Genomic DNA, 13,917 nt, shown 5'->3' on the forward strand with positions numbered 1-13,917 from the left:
CCCGAATATTACATCACTTTGTTTACTCTTGAGGAGGCTCTGGCCAAACCCAACGACCAGCCCCAGTGAATGGAGAGCTTCATGGAAATGAGGTTGTGCTTGGGGCATTTGGTGCCCAGGTGGGCATCACCATTGACTGGTGGCCTTCCCTCAGTTCAGAAAAGACCATCACCTGGAATCTGTGTTCATAAATCCCACCCAAACTAAGAGCAGGCTCAGTCACGAACAAGGGAGTTCCTTTTCTTCGGGTTTATGGAGTCACTTTTTGAGTAGACTCCAGTCTGCTTGGGAAAAGTGTGACTGCCATGGGTAGAAGTCCCCAAACAGGAGGGTAAAAGATTGTCGTGATGGGAAAGGATCAGCAGTTTTTGCCCCTAAACCCTGAAGCTCTGCCTCTTGCTACCAGTGTTACCATGGGCCAAGGACTTTGCCTCCCTAGACCTCAGTTTCCCCTTCTGTCCAATGAAGGGCTTGTCCAAATGAGCTCTGAGGTCCCTTGTAGCTGCTGGGAGGGCAACGTTGCTGTGAGCTCCCTAAGGGCAGGACCTAGGTCCTACCCAAATGTCTTCACTCAGTTCACAGTAAGTAGGCTCTGAATTCTCCAGGCTCTTAAGTAAAAAGGTCCTAAGGAGGCTCTGAGGCCTCACGCATGTGGCACAGGGTCCTGGTGGCCCTGGCACAACAGAAGGTCTTGGTTTGGCTGAAATGAAGGTGGGTGGGAGCCCTTTGTTCTCAGGAGCTGCCAGTTGTTCCAAGATCACAATGTTCTCCATTGTGTTGATTCTAGGCTCAGAAAAGCCGCTGCTGTCTTACCCATTTACAAAGCCCCTCCTTGTGCCAAAGTCAACACATCTTGCAGGTCTGTTAATGTTTTCTGGAATGGTGGCTGTGCCAGGGAGGCGATACTGGCTTTTGGGCCCGTAGCTCTTCCATGTGCAGCTTACAGAGGGACGTTGTCTCTGGGGGTAACTGCAGGGGAGAAGAGAACCCCATGGTCTCAGGGAGAATCTTAACAAAACAAAGTCCCTTCAAGACCCTCCAAGCCTCCTTTCTGGGCCAGAGAAGGGAGAGAGAGGTGTCTGCTTTCATTGAGAGCGTCTTCAAGCTGGATGTTTTGTCAACAGAAGATATTTTCAAACAAGATGCTGACTGATCCTTGGCACCAAGTATCATGTGCTGCTGGGCTCTCTTGCTTTCTGATTATCTCACCAGAGTTAGTGAGTGCAGTGATTCCCACTGGCCCCAAGGGCAGCCTCTCCTCACCTCCATGCCCTCCATTCCTGGGACCTCATCTGTCACTGACAGAGAGGCAAGTACCTTCCTAATACATTGCCTTATATAAAACGGCCTGTCAGATATGCTTGGTTTCAAAATGACCTTGGGATTTGCAGAGGTAAAAGTAAACTCAATTAGGGGAGAGGAGAGAGAAAGAGGAAGGGAGGGAGGGAGAGAAAGAGAGAGACACAGAGAGAGACACATATAGAGACACAGACAGACAGAGATAGAAATACATACAGAGAGACAGAGATAGAGAGACAGAGAGTGAAGGAGGGAGGAAGAGAGAGTCAGAGAGACAGAGAGGAGGGAGGACAAAGGGAGCTTTCCCTTGTAAGCCCTGCACTTTTCATCCCCACTGTGTCCCCCATACGTTCCTCCGTCATTCTGGATGTTTTTCATGTGATTCTGGGTCTTTGTTTTTCCTTTGCTAGCTGCCCTTGCCCAGATGGTATCACCACCTTCCAGCTGCTCCAACATAGCACGACTGAGGACCCCAGCTCTCAGTCGTGCCTCTGTGTGCATCTTTCTCTCCACCCTAATGGAATGAAACCAAGCCAGATCCCTTATGGTTTGGAGCCTCTGTTTCTAGAGTGATGTGCAGGTCTCTGAGGCTGCCCTCATTTTATTGATTTATTTTTGGTTTTGTGATTGATGTCTTCTGTGTTGTACAGTACAGTGAGTTACCAATACTCCCTGCTCCCAGGCTCACCCCCATGCCCCAGCCTTGACACCATCCTGTGGAATAAAGAAAGATAGTAACTGCCCCTGTGAAAAACTGTGACATCCGGCCCCCTTTGACCCAGCCCCATGCAATGAGAGGAGAGAGTTCTTTCCTGTGTCCACTGGGAATGAGAGGGCTTATTTCATAGAATCCAAATTACGCTGTCAATTAGTATTGTTTTCATTTCCATCATGGTGGTCATTGGGTTGACTCTATTCAGTTGATGTCAATAAGCTGTATTAAATCCCTCCCATGTGCCAGGCAATGGGGACACAAAACCAACCCAACCCAAACAACCTCTTCCTGCCCTCCAGGGGCTTACTGTTCTCCTGGAGTGGGCACAGAGCTGTCGTGTGTCCAGAGAGATAAAGATAAAACATACACACTGTACTTTCAGGGGAAAAAGAGCTAATAAGTGGGAGGGAGCAGGGATCAAGAACAGCCTGGAGGGCAGTGCCCCCTAAGCTGGGCTTTCCAGGAAGCTGGGGATTCCGTAAGGCTGAGGAGGGGTGAGATCCCATTGCTGTCAGAGGGGGGAGAGTAGTGCCAAGGTCTGCAGTGACTGACAGAAGGTTGTATGTAGGTGGAGAACTGCTGTGTGGCCACATGATAGATCATAGGTCACACTTGGAGGTGTCCCTGGTCCCCTAGATGTAAGGACACCTGCTCTTGCCCACAGATTCTGGCCAATGATGATAAAATAACTCCCCTAGTACAGGGCACCACTATCTTCCTAGACACACAGGCTTCCCACTTAGGTCTTAGCAAAAATGGTAGCAATAATAATAACAGCAATAACTAACCTTTATATGGAGCCTACTATGCGCCAGGCACTGTGTGTTTGCAATTATCTCATTGTTCCTCACCACAACCCTGAGAGGTAGATGCTATTATTACCCCTAGTTTACAGATGAGGGAATCGAGGCAGAAAGAGGTGCCTGCAGCTTAGTTTGAACTCAAATCTGCCCGCCCAGCACTCTGTGCACTGTGGCACCCCCAGCTGCCCATGCATGTCCTCTTAGCCCCATTCTCGGTGTTTTGCTGGCTATCCGTTCAAACATATTTTCCCAAATTTCTCAGAATTCATTAGAGCAGAATAATGCATTTGTTATGACGAGGTCGGCTCAGCCATTCCCTCATCAATGGGCAGCCTCTTTATTTCCAGTGCTTTGCGGCCATAAAAATATAAAAATGGCTGCTGAGATATCTGGCTGCCTAGGGCCCTTTCCCTTTGTCTTCGATCGGCTGGGGTTGTGTTCAGGCCAAAGCAAGCGAACAGTTGGATGCCTTAGCTTGTATAATTCCACATGGTTTTCCAGAAGGATTGGACCCATTTACAGCTCTGCCCACAGTGTATCATGTGCCCAACCTCTGGTCGCTGCCTTTTCAAAGCACAATGGAATCGTGCAGGTGACTCACAAAATGAATTGAACAAGGGATCTTTTTCACTGGAGAACTCCTCACACACTCACTCTCTCACTAAGCCTTGCCCCCACTCCACTGCTCAGCGGATGCTTTGGGTGGGCTGGTGTTAGCGCTGCCTCCAAAGCTCTGTTCCTGCTTTACCGAGGGTGTTTTGGAGATAAAATGTCATTGGTCCCTTGTCCCTGGGTCAGGTGTAACTGGCTGCCTTCTCTCTAACTCTCTCTTAGCTCCCTATGGTGACAAAACAGTGGGTAGATTTGGGAGCCAAACAACCTGGTGCCAGCTGGCATCACTCACCTTCTTGGTTCTCAGCCTAATGGTTTCTGATGCCTGGAACCTTCGAGGAAATTTGAGGTTTAGGATATAGAGTGAGGACTAGGAGTTGGGCAGACCCAGGTGCCAATCTTCCCTTCTTCACTTGGTTGCTGGGTAGGTTACTTGACCTCTCCTAGGCTGTTTCCTCATCTGTAAAGTGAGTATAATTGTAGGTCCTTCCTCTGAAGGGTTGTTGTGAGCTTCAGATGAGATGACAGGTAAGACCCTGTGTAAGCCTGAATGATTATGACCTGAGGCAGAGTTCTACAACTTGAGTCACATACCACCAAAGCCTTTGGGCAATAGTCATCTTTTTGACTGAGGTTGTTCTGTCCTTTAATGGAATTGTGTTCATTGACTTGAATGTTTTGTGGCAGTTTGGTGGAGAGCCAGCCTGGGACCCAAGACCACTTGGTCTCATGTCCTGCTTCCATCTCATCCTTGTTGTGTGACCATGGGAAAGTCACTCTACCTGTCACTGCTCCATGCCCCTTCCATATCTAAAAATGGTACCTGCCCTGTTTTAGGAGATCACAGGCTCTGTGCCCTGTCTCTGGCCCCAGTGTGTGGATGAGAGGCAGTATTAGGGAGATCTTGTTGGAGCCCTGCCTCTGTCATGGACTGGGAGACTGGATTCTTCCCTGAATATAGACCTACTACATGCCAGATCCTGTTCTAAGCAGAGGCATGAGCACTGTGCTGATGGCTCGTGTTTGCTCCCTTCAGAGCCTTTCACGCTCCAGAGCAGGACCAGACTGACATGGGCAAAGGATTGGTGTTGAGCGTGAGTGACCTTCCCATGGACAGGGACAGGATCATGTCTTTGTAGGTCGCTGCTTCCGTCTCCAGCCCTTTGGCCCTCCATCTTTTGCCTCCCCTACTTTCTCCTGAGCCACTTAAAAGGAATTTCTCATTACTTTGGGATTAGCTCTGATTGTCATAAATACCTCCACTAATTCCATGCTCTGTCCTTTGGTTTGTGCCAATCAACACACATGAAGTCATCGTGGGGAGTGTCCTTAGAGTGGGAGCAGGGGAGAGATTGACACTGTCAATTGTCCCCGGCCTCAGTTGGCTTGGGTCGAAGTTCTGAATTCTTCGGGGATCCGGGCAACAGTTAGGCCCTCCGAGCATCCCCTGACCATTGAGACAGATGCCTGGGAGTGGGGAGGCCCCTGCAACATCCTGTGGCTTCTCCTTGGGGAAGGGGACCTTTTTCCTGTGTGTCTCAGGAGACCATTGTGTTCTTGTCGTTTTGGGTGTTTGCTCTGATCTGGGATTCCATTGTGTAGGGGACTCCCTGGGGAGGAGACCCCATCCCCAATGGCAGCTGCTGTGCAGCTTTCTGTGAGGTTCAGTGACTTTCCCGGGGCCAGCCAGTAGATGTCAGATTCTTCTTGGGAGAACATTCCTTAACATTTCCTCTAACTTCGTTTTCTCATCTTCAGAATGGGAATGATGCTACTTACTCCTGGGATTTTCTTTTCTCCCCCCACTGCCCCTCCCGTCCCTTTCCTTCCCTTTGTCCTTCTGTTCCTTAGGTAAGGACTGTTCACCTTTAGGTGTGCTGGTATGAGACAATGTGAACTGAGACCCGGGGGGGGGGGCGTCTTTTCTTCCATTTTTCACTCTTCCTCTGCCTTCCCCTTTTTTCTTCTCTCTCACTCCTATCTCCATCCCTCCTTTTCCTTCCCCACATTTAGCCCTCTTCTTCCCTTCTTCCTTTCTATTCTTTTCCACCCTCCTCTCATATCCCCCTCTCCTGCCCCCTTCTCTTCCCTTCCCTCTTCCCCCTCCTTTTGTCCCTCCTTTCCCCTCTTTTATTTCCCCCTCCCCTTCTTCATCCTCTCCCTCCCCTTTCCCCCCTCTGTGAATCATGTCAGAATGCTATTCATTCATGGCCTCCCTTTATTGCCCATTAGGTTAATATTTTATAAAGAAGAGGTGGTCTGGCCAACAGTTCCAGCCTCTCTGTGGACCTGAGAGAGAACATTTTACTTGGTGTACTCCTGGGCTCATGCCTCACTTTGAGTTCTGACAGACCCCACTGTGGGGGGAACAGGGTCAGAGAGAAGAAAGTCAGCTTCTCGGAGGGCTGAGGGACCACAGCAGTCACCATGCCTGGGACCTCCCAGTTTGGGATCACAAGGTTTAGACCACTGAGTCTTGGACCACCATAGAAGGAAACCTTAGTGAATCCCACACTGGGTTGGAGATGGTCAGTATTCTCAAGGTCATGGAGTTTGTGGCTCATCCTATTCCCAAGTGGCAGCCACACTTGGACCCAGGTGAGTAGCACAAGTTTTCTTACCCCCATTTTACAGATGAAGAAACTGCGCCCAAGAAAAGTTCATGGATCCGTCCATGATCAATATTTATTTATTTTTAATAAACCTCCAGGACTGAGTGCCTTCATCACCTCTGTTCTGCCAAGGGATCTCCCGTGTGCCAGTTTCCAAATCCTAGGTCTGATTGTTGGTTCTTTGGTGCCAGTTTGACCAGTCTCTCAGTGCTTCAGTCTTCCCATCTGTAAGGTGAAGACCCTACCTATTACCCATAAGGCTTTTCATGTAATAAGCCCATCCCTAAGAAATACATGTGGAGTGAATGAGTGAGGGAGTGACCTAGTTGGCACCCTCTGGGGAAGAGAAGGTCGTAGTTGACACCTGGGGTCAGCCTATTGTGAGAGGGTGAGAGGAGACAGAAGAATCAGTGACCATATAGAGAGCAGAGACCCATGTGGAAATCTCACCTCTGACAGCATTTCCTAGCTTTGTGAGCATGGACGGATCCATGAACTTGTCTTGGGCGCAGTTTCTTCATCTGTAAAATAGGGGTAAGAAAACTTGTGCTACTCACCTGGGTCCAAGTGTGGCTGCCAGACTCCAGTGAGGAAATGTTGGTGAAACCCTTTGTGTGCCTTCAATCAAGCACTGTCAACACAGCAGCTGCTGCTCAGGCTTCCTTCTGCCCCTTCTGGGGCACACACACACTTTATCCAGGACAGTCGAATACGACCAAGAAATGATTTCAAAAACAGCTTATGCAGGCATCCCAAAATAGCTTGTTTTCATCTCTCAGTGACATAATGGGCCCCCAAAGGGGTATTTAACTTTTCAAGGAGAATCATGAGACAACAAGGAGGTGATAGAAAGAGACCCAGATCTAGAGACGGAGGATCTGCGTTCCAATCCTGGCTCTGCTATTTACTTCCCTTGTGACTTTGGACAAGTCACTTGACTACCCTGAGCCTCAGTTTCCTCAGCTGTAAAGTGATAAGGCCACTTCTGGATTTAAATCTGAGATGCCGTGATCATTTAGGACCAATTTGTCAAGGTTAGGAAGACTTTGGGAAAGAGTAGGAGAAGGCGGAAAAGATCTCTGGTTTTCAGTAACAATTGTTTTTGCAGAAAAAGGGTGTTTTCTTAGTAGATGTGGACGGAGTTTTGGCTCCCTCGGTCTGAGCCTTTGTTTTTCAAATGAAGTTTTAAATCTCAAAACAAAGGACAAGAGTAGCCCGTTCTCATTTCTATGAAATCTCAGAGTATAAACGCTAAATTAAAAAAAATAAATCTGAGTTCCATAATTGCATTAATTATCCCAAATTGAATAAATCTTCTATATCAAGGTCACCCAGATATTCCTTTTTTTCCCTCTGAAAGCCTCTGCATGAAGCTATTGTTTGAAACAAATTTAGAAAATCCCCGTGCTGTCAAGGACAAGTAAAGATGGTTTGGGCTAGAAGGGACCAAGGAGAGTCTGTGATTCCACCCCTTTCTTTTGGCCTAGAGAGGCCGCAAGGGAAGTGGCCTGTCAGAGTCAGGACCTGAACCCAAGTCTTCTGGCCACTGTCCTTCAAAGGTCATCTGCTTCTTCCTCCAGAGATCATCTTGACTGAGCACCTTCAATAACATCCCGACAAGTAGTCATCTGGCCTCTGCTTGGAAGCCCCAGTGACGGAGAGCTCACTCCCTCTCCGGGCACCTTCCTTCCAGCAGCTTGTCAGATATCACCCCTTTCTTGAAGCCTTCTCTGATTGCTCCTTTCCCTCAGGGGGAAAGAGTCCTTTCCTTTCTCAGGTTTTTGTCTAAATCCCCTTGTCTGCATCTTGCCTTCACCCTCCTCCTCCTCTTGTATTCTTTTTATCCTGCTGTATATTATTATATTATTGTTCTGCTCCTCCATTCGAATGGAGGCTCCATGAGGACAGATGCATCCCTTTTGGTTTCTTATGCAGCCTTAAGCTCAGGGACTTGTGCCTATTAGGTGGCGGATACATATTTGCTGAATTGAATTCCTGGAGAATTGGCCCAATGTTCTGGCTTGGAAAGAAACCTTTGAATCCTGCTTCTGCCCTAGCATGTAAGCCTCCCCCCCCTGCTTTGTGTCATCCAGCAGACTAAAAGGTATGCTAGCTAAGCTCTCATGCAAATAATTAATAAAGAAAGGAAAGAAGGAAGGAGGGAGGGAGGAAAAAAAGGAAGGAAGGAAGGGAGGAAGGAAAGAAAGAAGGAGGGAGGGAGGAAGGAAGGAAGGGAAAAGGGAAGGAAAGAAGGAGGGAGGGAAGGGAGGAAGGAAAGAAAGAAGGAGGGAGGAAGGATTTATTAAGTACCAGCTTTGTGCTAGGCACTGTGCTAAGTGCTTTACAATCATCTCATTTGACCCTCACCACAACATTGGGAGGTAGGTACTATCATCATCTCCATTTTATAGTGGAGGAAACTTGGGCAGGCAGAGGTTAAGTGACTTGACCAGAATCACACAGCTAGTAAGTATCTGAGACTAGATTTGAACTCAGCTCTTCTTGACTCCAGGCCCACCCAATGCTCTATTATTCCCTGTGCTATCCAGCTGTCTAAAGGTGTTGGACACCATAAGTCCTAAGAAAGACTCCTGGCCTCTCCCCCTATAGAGGAGCCCAGTGTTATTGGTACTGTTACTTGGGACATGACTGTTAAAATGCTTCTCTTTAGCTAAGAGCAGACCTCATTTAGATACTTTCTGTTAGAAGTTCTCCTTCCTTAGATGCCTGCAGGTCATATTCTGGGCAATCAACATCCTTCCTCCACTTTGTTTGTCCTGTGTGAATTTCTAAACTCCAGGGATAGGTTACTCAATGACTGTTTCTAAAGGATGCTCTGTGAAATCCCAGGTGGTTTTGGAAAGAGCTTTGCATTTGGTCAGAGGATCTGGATACAAATCCTGGCTTTATGATCAGCCTTTACTTCCCAGCCTCAGTTTCCACCTGTATAAAATGTGGACAGTGGATGAATCTCTCTGGTCCCTCCCAACTCTAAGTGATCCTGTAAAGTGAATCTAGAAGAAAATACTAATGATCAGCAGAACTTGGATGATGAGGGATGAGAAGACCTCCCCATTTGCCCCTTGTGGAGGTGGGAGGGCTACAGGTGAACTTGTACATGTTCTCAGACCTTTTCCGTTTATCCATCGGTTGTGCTGATGTTTTTTTCCTCTCTAAAAATAGAATTGCCATATGGGCTGGCTCTCTGGGAGGGGGGGTATTGGGGGTAGTGATGACGCTCCTGGAAAGAGAGAGATCAACCAAAACTTTTCGTTTTAAAAGTCTTCCATCAGCCTGTTCAGAGGTCTTGGTGAAGTGGATAAAAGCAAGCAGATCTGACTTTCCAGCCCTTGATAATCACAGAGTCACGAAGGGGAATTTCCTCAACTCTGCTGAGTAGAAGCTAGAAGGAGGTCATGGATTAGTGTAGGAAATTACAGGTCCTCCCATGGGACATATTAACATGTAGGCAATGTGGACTCATCAGGGGCCGGCATTGTTTCATTTCTGACTTTGTATTCCCAGAACCCTGCACCCAGTAGGTGCCTAATAAATGGTTGTTGGTCGATTGTTTAATCGGGAACAATTTGAGGTTTCTACCAGGCTGAAGTTTATAGTTCTGGAAGAGTCTTGAAGACCATTTCCTACCTTGCAGCACTCTTCATCCTGCAAGACCCTATCAGCCCTGGAACTTACCCCTCATGGATGCCTCCTGACCCTGGGGCCCCTCTCTTCTGTCCCTCAGATGAGAATCTCCATTTGGGACTGGCTATCTTCTTGTTTTCTCATTTGGTGGCTCCTCTTGGACTCCCCTCTCCACAGGTTATCTCCTCCCCTGCATTTTCCAGTTTCCTTTCATGTGTTGTTTCTCCCACTAGATTATAAGTTCCTTGAGGGCAGGGACTGTCTTTTGTATTTCTTTGTATCCCCAGTGTGCCTGGCACACAGTAGGCACGTAACCAGTGCTTATTGACTGACTGATGGCACGTGATCCATTAAGTGGTAAATATTTTGGCCAGATGCTGGGCTATCTGAATGACCTCAGACAAGTTATATGACCTTTCTTGGCTTCTGTTTTCTCATCTATCCAAGGCAAAGAAACTTGAAGATCTCATAAAACAGAGGTCCTTATCATTGAGTTAATGTTTACCTAACTCTGAAGATCTGGTATGATGAAGGAAATGTCCAAACAGATGAAAATGCTGTATTCTTCAAAGTCGTCTCCAAGTGGTCTGTCTGTGGCAAGAGTGAAAGTCCCCACCAATGGCCCTGGTGTGGAATGAGGATTTGGAGAAGATAATAGGAAAGGGAATTCCAAGTCTGTTGTGCCCCAGGGCATTTGTCCAGTGTTCTTGGTATCCTAGCTTTTCGTAGAATGAAGACCATATATCAGCAAACTGCCTAGCTTTGTGGTAGTGAGACAGTTGCTCTGCTGGAGAGATCCCTTGGAGGGAACCAGGAGGGACAAGGGAGGGCTCCAGTCACATCTGTTGACCTTTCACTTGAGAAGCACTTGGCAAACTTGCAGTCCAATGCTGCTGCTGCTGCTGCTACTTGAATGTGGGATGTGCTTCAGGTTCAGTGCATTCATCCACATGTCACATTGCTCCATCATAAGGTTTTGTTCTTCTGTCATGGGGAGCAGGGGTGCTGAGATGACTGGCTTCAGTTTCCCTGATATGCTCCAGAGCTATCCTTCTATGTCTCTGACCCATTGGGAGCAGCTCCCACATCATGGTGGTGGTGAGCTCTGGGATGAGCATGTAATACCAGGGAACTCATAAGATCATGCGGTGCCAAGGTGTAGACTTTGATACCCTAAGATGAGTGCTGCTGTTGGCTTTTCATCTTGCACATCTAAGAAGTTGAAACTTTTAGAGGAGTAAGGTGCCACTAGCTTCCTCCTAAAGGCAGCCATTCCATGTAATTCTCCTCATGGTGGCTTCTTGAGGCTCAGCCAGTGTAGAAAATAGGTACCTAATGCTGTTACAGGGATTTGAATGAGTAAGCTAGCAAAGGACCCAAAACCTCTGTCATCTGTGTTACTGTTCAAGAAAATGACAGCTCTGAGACCAAATAAAGGCAGGAGATACCTGCCTTAATGATCAGGGGGGATGATGATCCTAACTTCCATTTCATTCGTGGTTTACAGTTTGAAAAACCCTTTCCCATTGTATTCCCACAAGATCAATGGTTTCATTTTCCAAATGAAGAAACTGATGCTTAGAAAGGTTAGGTCAGCTCTGTGGGGGTCACACAGCAACCTGGTGACAGAAGTGGGGCTCAAACTCAGGCCAGCTGTTGCCAGGGCCAGTGTTCTTTCCTGTGTCCATCACCACTAAGGTTAGTATTCTGCTGGGTCAAGGAGGATCCTTTGAGTTTATTGACAAGAAATACCAAAAGCTCAGTGAGCCCAATGTCCCCAAACCTGTTCTTTTATTTACCTTGGAACATTTCTCTGGGTACATAAAACGACAAATCTAGAGCTAGAAGGAACCTTTAAAACCACTAGTCCAACCCTCTCATTTTGCAGATGAGGAGAATAGGTCACTGATATGTCAGAGGCAGGATTTGAACTCAGGTCCTCTGACTCTACAGCAAATTCTCTTTCTGCCATGAATTTGGAGAGGGCTCACGTGATCAGGAATAGGGGCTTGACTGTAAAATCTATTGTGAAGGTAGAATTGACAAGCTTGATTACTGATTGTGTATATGGGGTATGTAGAATGATCCCCAAAGATGCTGGGTCACATGGGAGTGGAAAAGACAGGACTGATACTAGGAAGGATGTGATGGTACAGTGAACACAGCTATGATCATAATAATAATAATAGCCAACAGTTCTATAGCACTTACTGTGTGCAGGCCAACAGTTCTATAGCACCCACTGTGTACAGGCCAACAGTCATATAGCACCTATTGTGTGCAGGCCAACCGTTCTACAGCACCTACTGTGTGCAGGCACTGTGCCAAGCGTTTTACAATCATCGTCTCATTTTTGATCTTTCACAACCCTGGGAAATAGGGGCTCTGATTATTCCCATTGTATAGCTGAGGAAATTGAGGTGAACATTTGTTATATGACATCTCCAGCGTCACACAGCAGGTAAGTATCTGAGGTCATATTTGAACTCGAGTCTTCCTGACCCAAGGCTCAGCACTCCATCCACTGAGCCACCTAGCTGTCCCAAAGAATGCTGGATGTAGCCTCATAGGACAAGGAATTCTCTTAATGGATAGGATATTGCCTTGCTGATATTTGGGCTGTCGTGTTTCAGGAAGGACATTAAGAAATTGGAGTTTGCTCAGGTGTCCAGGTAACTTATGCCTTTGTATTAGGAGGTAGAATGAATTGAAGAAGAGAATTCCTGGGGAAGTGGGGCAGGACTGCTGTCTTCAAGTATTCAAAGGGTTCTTGTGTGGAAGAGGGACGAGCCTTCGTGTGTTGGACCCAGAGGGCAGAAGCAAGAACAGTGGGCAGGTGGAGAAGGCTCGACATCACTAAGAACTTTCCACCAATGAGACCTCTCCAAAAACAGCATGGGCACCTCAGGAGGGGATGAACTCCCTGTCACTGGAGGGTGTCAAGAAGAGGGCAGATGACACTCGATGGGGAAGCTGTAGTCTCTCATGTGTGGGTTGGACTGGACGCTTCTGGTTTCCCTTCAGGGTGAGAGATTCTGGGGGTCCTCCCTTGCCTCCCTCACAGCACTAACCCTGAGAAGTTACTAAGATGTAGGTTTTGGTTTTTTCCTCCTTAACAGAAATGCATCAGATTTAACCCAGATGCCTCGGTGTGGGTAGCCAAGCAGCGGATCCTCTGCACATTGAACCAGAGCCTCAAAGACGTCCTGAACTACGGGCTGTTCCAACCGGCCAGCAATGGGCGAGATGGGAAATTCTTGGATGAGGAGCGACTTCTCAGGGAGTACCCACAGCATGTGCCCAAAGGCATTCCTTCTCTGGAGGTATGCAGCATGTAGAAAAGCAGATCCGATGAAGCCCCCTGGTGGTAGCATGGGGAAGCCCCAGCTGAGTCCTTTGGACCTGGCGTGCATTCCAGATTCCAGGCAGGTGGGAATACTATCCTAGAAAGAAAAAGAACCTTTATAGGATAGGCTGTCAGTCAGGAAAACCTGAGTTCGAATCCTTCCACAGATACTTGCTAACTGTGTGACTCTGGGCAAGTCACCTGAATTAACTTCCCTGTGCCTTATCTATAATATGGAGACAATGATAATCATTTGCCTCACTGGGTTACTGTGAGAATAAATGAGGAAAAATATGTCAAGTGCTTTACAAACTTTAAAAGCACTATATATTGTGGTGCAGTGGATGGAGCACCGGCCCTGGATTCAGGAGGACCTGAGTTCAAATCTGACCTCAGACACAGTACACAAGGGGTAGCAGATGCGGTAGCTGTGTCTACCACTTCTAGAAAACTACCTCTCCCCATGTTACATCCAACCTAATCCCCTGTTCTGATAAGTGACCCCTTCAATAAACAGAATTCACAGTTGTAACGCTGAGGAAGTGTATTCATTGAGACTGTTGTGATAGGAGAGGGGGAAACCACAAAATAAGCCCTTGCGGTATCCACCCCCTTATATTAATCGGATCAGGGGAGTCGGGAGAAGATTAATAACCAGGCTCCTTCTGCCCTGAAACTCTCCAGTGTTTTCTGAGTTGCCTCGAAACTTCCTGGTCTGCCAGAATAAACAAGGCAGCAGAACTCTTACTGGGTTGCATTAACTCCAACAGGATCCCTGCTGAGAAAGGAATGTGGATTTGTCCTGAGTGACTCATTGTTGGGGAGAAGGGGGAAGGGGGTAGGGTAGAGAGTGGGATTCTTCTTTGTATCGGGATGTTTTGGATC

General features: G+C 47.5%; 1 protein-coding gene across 2 annotated transcripts in view; it reads left to right on the top strand.

The window, feature by feature from the left end:
* SHANK2 (SH3 and multiple ankyrin repeat domains 2) overlaps positions 1-13,917 on the top strand; it is a 692,308-nt gene that overhangs the window by 88,815 nt on the left and 589,576 nt on the right. For both annotated transcript variants that reach the window (XM_043971951.1, XM_043971952.1), the window contains exon 4: positions 12,806-13,009. In XM_043971951.1, coding sequence (XP_043827886.1) covers positions 12,806-13,009 — 204 coding nt within the window. The remainder of the gene's footprint in view (positions 1-12,805; positions 13,010-13,917) is intronic.

This window comes from Dromiciops gliroides, chromosome 6 (assembly GCF_019393635.1).
Source record: "Dromiciops gliroides isolate mDroGli1 chromosome 6, mDroGli1.pri, whole genome shotgun sequence".
In the NCBI taxonomy this organism is placed as follows: domain Eukaryota; kingdom Metazoa; phylum Chordata; class Mammalia; order Microbiotheria; family Microbiotheriidae; genus Dromiciops; species Dromiciops gliroides.